Here is an 8,692-nt window from a genome sequence, read left to right as displayed (position 1 = left end):
TGATACGCCCGGATTTTGCACTGTTTTAAGGCCATTATTTGGTCCGTTTTTGTTATCAAAATCACTCTACATGTCCATTATTTGCATATTCTATACATTTTGGTATTTTGACGTGTTTTGTGAGAAATGTGCATATTTGAGCCGAAAAGGGGAGTAAAAACGCATAGTCTGGAAATCTGGAGTCAGACGGCGACCGGCGACCGCCGCGAAGTTGTACGGCGACCGCCGGCGCCCGGCGGTCAGAGCTATGTGGCGGCCCGCCTCGGAAATTTACGCTAGGAGAAGAGTCTCGCCCGGCGACCGCCGGAGGACATGTGGCGGTCCGCCACCGAAGGGTCAGAGTCTCTGGACTCCAACGCGGCGACCGCCGGCCAAGGTGCGGCGGCCCGCCGGAGAAAGGCGGCGAATCCGACCAGCCCTAGATTTGCTCCAAGATTTACCAAATTTTGAAGATCTTTTCCTTCTATGATGAGGAATAATCTTCCCCTATAAATAGGACCTCAAGCTTCATCAAAAAGAGTTTTTTTTTTGGACACACAACAAGAACACATTCATAGAGATCAAAAGCTAGAGTACTTCAATTGTGCAAGGAGTTGAAGAAGGATTTCAAGAACATCAAGAACGACAAGGATTCAACCTACGGGTTTTATTTGCTTTAGTTTTATGTTCAAATTGCTTTCCCTTCAATCTATGTTTTTAGTTTATTCAGTCATGTGTAACTAAACTCATAGGATTCTAGGGATGTGTTAGTAGCAACTTTGGTTATACAATTCCGTTTTCTATTTAATATCCGTTTTGTTTTTACTTTGTTTCTTCCCTAAGTTAATCATGATGCTTCATAATTGAGTGACACAATTATGTATGATTCAATACAACTTGCTTCATAACTGTGACAGAGTTCTAGCGAGTTAGATCCACTTAGTAGACACTACAGTTAGCTTCCTTTAAAACGGCACTGTTAATTGAGAGTGAGGACTTTTCAAGGGTCTTAGGAGCTTTTTGGAGTTACGTGTTAGGATTGACAACCCTAATGTTAGTAATCAACGTTTGTATCGCATGAGCATAAGCTAGGTGACTCGTCCTTTCAAAGTATTAACTGTGCTAGGGTATTGTAGTTTGGAATTTGTATAACCATAAAAGCGAAAGCACATCCCTGGAATTCCCCTTATCTCTATACTTTTCTCTCCGTGATTTGCTTGCATTTAGTTGTTTACTGTTTTTAATATTTACTGTTTTCAAAAGTTTCCAAAAATTCTTGTTTCTCCAGATAGTAATTGAGTTCTAGTAGAAGATAGACACTTTGTGTACATCTTCCCCGTGTTCGATACCCGGTACTAACCTTTTGCTATACTATACCTACTCTGTATACTTGCAGGTATTTATAGTGCAAATAAAAAGTGCATCACCTGCACATAAGGAAAACACATGCATGGCTGAGTATTTTGAAATACTCAGTGAACTCGTTGCCAAAACATTTTATAAGTTATGCCACCCTTACCAAGTGAACTCGAGTTTTAAGCAGTTATAAGAGAATATCACGAGTATCACAAAATTATTTTCCATAGACTGGCCAGTCAAACAACTCCCCACTTTTCTCATTAATTTCCACAATCACAATCAAAATCTTTCCATGGTGCGATGAAAGTGTGGCCACACTTTTCGCCCACGAGACCGGCCGACAAGCAAGGACGGCTCCCGATCCCACCGTGTACACAGCCTGGTAAGGTTTGCGGCCCTACTCAGACCCGAATTCGTTTAAACATATCCATAGCCCTATAGCCCAATGGAGCGAACTCTCAAACTGGGCATCAGGCGCACAATATCACAACAAAACAGACATAGGACATGGCATAACAGTTAAACCGCCCTTATTTCTCCACATTCATAAATTTGCACATAAAAGAGTTTAAGAGTAAAGCCCACCTCGACTGCTTAGATTTCAAGTATGTTCTTTCCTTTGTTATCCTGCTTCGCAACCAAGGTTTCACCTTTTAATCACATAGGCATACATCACAAATCAGATTCAACACAAACTCCTAACTCATGCATGTCTCAACGCTTTTCCCTTTTCCCATCGATTATCTTAACATCATCAATCAAGGTCATGTTCATCACATAAGTTCCATTCACATCTCAACTCTAGATCTAACATCAATATATGTCACACAAGGGTATTTTGCCAACATACGCACAACACACACATACACACACAACATGCACACACACACGCCACACACATGCATACATTTTTCCATATCCCCTTCATCCCACTTTCACTCAAACAAGATGCATGAGGGTTCAAGAATACCGATTAATCGGTTAGAAAGAAGAGGAATCGAGTAGAAAGAAGAAGATTAATATGAGAATACCTTTTTGAGAAAAACGAACGGTAGAAACAAAGTAAAGACTTGGTTCTTCAAAAATCTTGAGGCTCAAACTCTAATTCTTCTCAAAGGTTGAAGGATTATTGGAGTAAAGTAGAAGAAAATTGAGGGAGTGTGGAGAAGAGAGGGAGGCGAAAATAATGAGGTAGGGGGCGAAAATTATGGGGGCTAGGGTTAGGGGTTTCTCTTATTTATAGTGCTCAATAAAATCTTTAGGTAAATAAAATAGAATATTTGGTAAGATTTGATTCTACACAATAAAATATTGTGGAGTAGGGAAGAAGAAATAACAAAATAAACTAGGGTATCAAGCATGGAAATTTCGAAATATATGGCTCTTCATTAGCCAAGATTTTGTTTTGGTATATTTTACGGAGTAAAATAAAATATCACGGAGCAAAATAAAAATAAGAGTTCTCCCAACTAGGGATTGAAATAGGCGTTTCTATGCCTTTTAAATAAGGCATGGATTTTTTTGAATATTAACTAAAATAAGATATGGCAAGATCTTTTTGAGGTATGGTAAGATTTACTAGAATATTTGATTTTAGGGATGGAAGGAAATCGATAAGGAATCAATTAAACAAACAAAATAATATTTCCTTCCCTACATGGGTGATTTTCGAAAATCACCTAGGAAATAAGGGGCTCGATTTTTCTCAATAAAAATAAGGAATAATTGGGTTTTAGATTTTAATTTGGATAAATATCCCAAGAATTAAATTAAATCCGGAAAAAATAGAATTCCTCCTTCAAAAGGTCAAGGGTTCGAAAATCTCAATATTTAGGTGGCTAGTATTTATGGAAATTTTCTCTAATATTCTCACGCACCCTTAAACAATTAATTCACCTTATAAATAAATCACATGCCACATCACATACTCAACAAGTTTGACTTTTCAAACTTCCAACGCAAACCCTAGACTCGACTCGGTCATAGCATATCATAAATGCATTCATAAATTAATTCACGTCTCCCACGTCATAAATAATAAATTTTTGGGCTCTAAAATTAGGGTTTGAAAATCCGGGATGTTACATAATATGTATTTTTTGGCTTATTTCAACCTATTTTCTTGAACATTCTCAACAAACTCGTTAAACTCCGAAACATCTCATAATTACCTGACATACACAATTCTAGCTATAAAACTCGACAACAATCATAGCAACAACTCAATTTAACAGATTGGAATGCGAGTTTATCAATTATTCATATTTTTTCTATACATAATTTGGATAAAAAATACTATAACATTTCTTTTTTGCAATAAAAGTTATTATATCCTTTCACATTAATATATTGTACTGCCTCCGTTCCGTGTTACTCGCACTTTTCTGTTTCGACTTGAACTACTTTTCTATTTTAAGTAAGACTTATCGTATTTAATTAATATATTAAAGTTAATTATGTATTCCTTGATTAAATGATTTCTCAATAAACTTAAAATATTAATATAGTTAGTATTATAAAATCAATCTCAAATTTCTGAACTAAAAATGATAGTGTGAGTAACATAAGACATAGAAAGTATAAAATTATTTTTTTTCTCCTTTTAACACACAAACAATATATTCCATAAAATCTCATGTCATCACCCAGATATGATACACTCCTTCCGTCCCATTATAGGTGTTTCTATTCGTCCATTGTTTTGCGAAAATGATAATAAGTAGTTAGAGTAAGGAGAAAGTAAAGTAAGTAAAAGAATAATGTAGATACGACTCTCTTCTATATTATTCTCTCCCTTAATTATTTTCAATCGACTTTAACTATTTATTATCATATTCGCAAAATAACGGTCTAAAAAAGTACCTCACTTATAATGAGACAAATGGACTATCTAACTTGTGATATAGATTATTGGTTTACGTATATTATCACCAAAAATGTGTAGTACAGTTATTAATTTATTTATTACACTAAAAGAAAATTACATTTTTGAAAATTAAGTTAAGATGTGTGCCATTATCGTTTTTAAGAAAACGATAATAAAATCGACGCCCACTTGCGGAGAGGCGAGTGGACGTCACTGCCCCTCCACAGCTCACCATGTGTGAGGGGGCACGTGGCTCGCTAGCAAGGGATGAGATCTCCGCGGCGGGCAGCCCTTAGTGGAGAGATGCATACAACGGTGTCACGTCGGCGTCTCGTACCAGCGGGACAAGCCATCTCTCCGCGGAGAGCACCGTTGTGGAAGCTCTAAGAGAAAAAAAGCAATCGACATAATAGGAATAGTAGTTGAATACCGTGTTTCATTTGATTTTTATATTTTGATTATATTAATAAAATAAATATTAGTACGGTCTCCATCCCCCATTAATTGACACTAATTTTCTTTTTACTACTCCTCCGTCCCAGAGAAGTTGGCATACTTTGAAAATGGCACGGGATTTTAGGAGGTTTTGTTTTGTGTGTTAAATGGAGAGAGAAAATATAATTTTTATATTCATTTGAGAGAGAACTTTTTCCAAAAAGGGAAATGTCACATCTTTTGTGGACAAACTAAAAAGGAAAGTGTGTCATTTTTGTGGGACGGAGGGAGTATTGTTTTTATTGGACCTCACATTCCATTAACTTACTCCATTCGCATTTTATTTTAAAATTAATATATAAAAATAGGATCCACATTCCACTACATTTCTTAAAACTTATGTCAAGTCAACCGGTACCAATTAATGTGGGACGGAGGGAGTAATAGGTAAAAAATTAATGTAATATATGTAATCAAGAATTAATAAATCCAAATGATTAATAAATTCAAACTAAAACTAATAAAGAAAAGCTCATTGAAGATGTTTTTAACAATGCATAAACTTAATTAGGTTAAAAAAAGCTTAGGAAAGAAAGAGTAAGGTCGAGCTTTCGACTATAGAAGATGAACGTTAGTGTTGCAATTTAGTCTATGCATGTCTTATTTAACAATGAAAGAGAAGTATGAAGACTTATTCAACCACTTGGCACATGAATCCATTATTGATAAAATCCAAACTTTATATATTGTACAAACTTAAAACTATAATCTGAATCGTTAAAATATATAAATAGACAACAAAATACAGTAACAAATAATATTAAAACAATATCAACATAATGAATTAATTTTAAAATAAATGTAAGATTAAGTGATAACTAATAACGGACGCATAGATTAATTATTAGTATAATAACGAATACTACTATAATTATTAGTTCTATCCACATTTCTAAATTTGTCCCAACACTTTATTACAAGATTAAAAGAAAACTACGAAGCGAAAAAGGAAAGATATCATTGAGCACATGTGATAAGAATAGGAAAAATATGTGGTTTAAATTTGAAGTGTACGATTATTGATATTATTATACTCTCTTTGTCCCACAAAAGATGTGACACTTTTCTTTTTAATTAATCCCACAAAAGATGTCATATTTTCCTTTTTTAGAAAAAGTTCTTTCTCACATGAATATAAAAATTATATTTTCTCTCTTCATTTAACACAATAAACAAAACCTCCTAAAATCCCGTGTCGTCCCACAAGTGTGACATCTTTTGTGGGACGGAGGGAGCACGTCTCTTTCATTATTAAATAAATAGACTAAAATTGTCCCAATGTTTTATTAATGATTAATTCTATCCCAGCATTTTAAAAATTATCCCAATGTTTTATTAATTATTAATTCTATCCCAGCATTTTAAAAATTATCCCAATGTTTTATTAAAAGAGCACTCGTGATAAGGATGGAAAGAAATATGTGGTTGAGAGTTGATACGTACAATTTTTTAACCACATTATCTGTTCGACTAGTCGATAGGAATTGAAAAGAAGGAGCTCCGATGGCCGGAAAGAGACCTCATGTGTTGGCCGTTCCAATCCCGCTCCAAGGCCACGTGAAGCCGCTCATGAGCCTCTGTCGCCAAATAGCCAAACACGGCGTTAAAGTCACCTTTGTCAATGCCCATTCTATTCATCACAAAATACTTTCTGCATCTCAAAAACAACAAGACGAAGACGAAGAAGATGATTCCTGCCACAGTATAGTGATGGAAACTGTTCCCGACGGTTTCACTCCTGAAGACGATCCAAACAACCACTCTACGCTGCTCGAAAATCTCCCAAGGACAATGCCACAAAGCTTAACCGATTTGATTCAAAGGATCAACACCTCCAATCCTTACGAGAAGGTTACCTGTCTCATTGCTGATATCGCATTTTCATGGATTTTTGAAACTGCAGAAAAGATGGGAGCCGAGCCTGTCGCCTTTTCCACACCTTCCGTCGCCAATTTGGCCTTCATGCTTCACACTCCCAAACTCTTAGAGCAAGGAATTCTTAATATAAATGGTAATACTTAATCATCCCTTTTGTTTAAGGTTTTTTAATCACTATTATTACTATCTTCTGTGAATAATATCTTGGGACTTAGCTCGAAGCGGACAATATATATATCCTAACAAATTAAGTGCAGGATCTCTCCAAACTGGGGATGTAGTTAGTCTTTCAAACGATATACCTTCTTGGAGGAATGGTGAATTTCTATGGAGTTTCTCTAGAGACCCGGAAATAGAAAAGGTGTTATTCGAATTTACAACCAAAGGATTCAAAGACGAACCTGCAGCTACAGAGTTGGTCCCTAACCTCTTGCCAGTCGGGCCCTTAAATTTACTCGACTCCAACAATGTCGAATCCACCAATTTCCTCTATGAAGATTCATCTTGTTTACGCTGGCTGAATACCCAACCAGATAGATCTGTGGTGTATGTTTCTTTCGGAAACCTGCAGCTACAGAGTTGGTCCCTAACCTCTTGCCAGTCGGGCCCTTAAATTTACTCGACTCCAACAATGTCGAATCCACCAATTTCCTCTATGAAGATTCATCTTGTTTACGCTGGCTGAATACCCAACCAGATAGATCTGTGGTGTATGTTTCTTTCGGAAGCTCGGGAGTTTTCTCTCAGCAGCAGATGGATGAGTTGGCTTTCGGGCTTGATCTATCGGGCCGGGCTTTTCTATGGGTCGTCCGGCCCGATCTTGCCAATGGGTCACCAGTCGTGTACCCTCCTGGGTTCGGGACTGGTCTCGGGAAGATTGTGGAATGGGCACCTCAAAAAAGAGTCCTGTCACATCCGTCCATTGGTTGTTTCGTGTCTCACTGTGGATGGAACTCTACAATTGAAGGTGTGAGCAATGGGGTCCCTTTCCTATGTTGGTCCTATTTAGGTGACCAGTTGCATAATGAGAGGTACATTTGTGAAAAGTGGGGGATTGGATTGAAAATTGATTTTGATGAAGAGGGGATTATTAGATCAAGATATGAAATCAAGAACAAAATTGACATGTTGTTTTCTGATAATAAGTTTAAGGAAAATGCACTGAAGCTGAAGGAAATGTGTGGTAAGAGTGTTGCCGATGGTGGAACGTCTTACAACAATTTGAAGAAGTTTATTGATCATCTTTATAGGAGATGAATGGTATGGTTTTTAACTTATTCCAAAAATTTGTGTGTTCACGGCTATGTAATGGTTTCTGTTATGTACTAGGACTATTTTTTATGAAATGAAATTGATAAGGTTTTTACTTGTCAAACGGATTACTATGTAAGGGTGTTTTATTTGATAAATGAAATCGATAAGCTTTTTATAGTGTCTGTTCTTGAATTGCAACAACATTTAAATATCAATTTAGCATTGTAATCAATTGCATGAGTATTATATGTAACCAGATCATGCAAACATAACATCAATTATAGTTGCATTTACTAAATTATTACTCCATCCTCACCATTGAGTGTATCTTCAGTACTTAGTTTGTTAAAATTTGCTATAGCTTGTCCCACAACATAGTACACATTTCATTATTTTGGAGTAACCTAAATAATTGTATGTAGAAAAAGTGAGGTAGTCAAGGAGGTTCAATGGGTCCCCCAAGAGGGTAGGTCCGTAATTGTTATAAATATAAAAATATAGAGTTATTCGAAATTGTTGAGGGTTCCATGGATCTCTCAAGACCCTTAGTATGTCCGCCTCGGACTCCACTTCCTCCATCCATTAATACATGATGAGTTTTGCCTCACCACAGATTTTCAAAAAAGTTTGTAGAAAGTGGATTTAAAAGGTTAGTGGAAGGTGAAGTTAGGGGTGGGTCGATACGATATATCGTATCGAAAACGTTGTATCATGTATCGTATCGAAAATATCGATATGAAAGAATTTCATATCGTTATCGTATCGAAAGTTTCGATATATCGAATTTCGATATATCGAACTTTCGATATATCGAACTTTCAATATAAAAAAATTTCATATCGTTATCGTATCGATATTTCG

At 36.1% G+C, this 8,692-nt stretch overlaps 1 protein-coding gene across 1 annotated transcript; it reads left to right on the top strand.

Annotated features, from left to right (window-relative positions):
- Positions 1-6,140: 6,140 nt before the first annotated feature.
- LOC125209424 (UDP-glycosyltransferase 83A1-like) lies at positions 6,141-8,008 on the top strand. The gene is made up of 3 exons (XM_048109023.1): positions 6,141-6,710; positions 6,835-6,995; positions 7,115-8,008. Exons 1-3 carry the CDS (start codon positions 6,203-6,205, stop codon positions 7,832-7,834), a joined length of 1,389 nt encoding a protein of 462 aa, XP_047964980.1. The 5' UTR covers positions 6,141-6,202; the 3' UTR covers positions 7,835-8,008.
- Positions 8,009-8,692: the final 684 nt, after the last annotated feature.

The sequence above is a fragment of the Salvia hispanica genome, chromosome 3 (genome assembly GCF_023119035.1).
Source record: "Salvia hispanica cultivar TCC Black 2014 chromosome 3, UniMelb_Shisp_WGS_1.0, whole genome shotgun sequence".
Taxonomy (NCBI): Eukaryota; Viridiplantae; Streptophyta; class Magnoliopsida; order Lamiales; family Lamiaceae; genus Salvia; species Salvia hispanica.
This window is presented reverse-complemented; position numbering and strand designations above follow the sequence as displayed.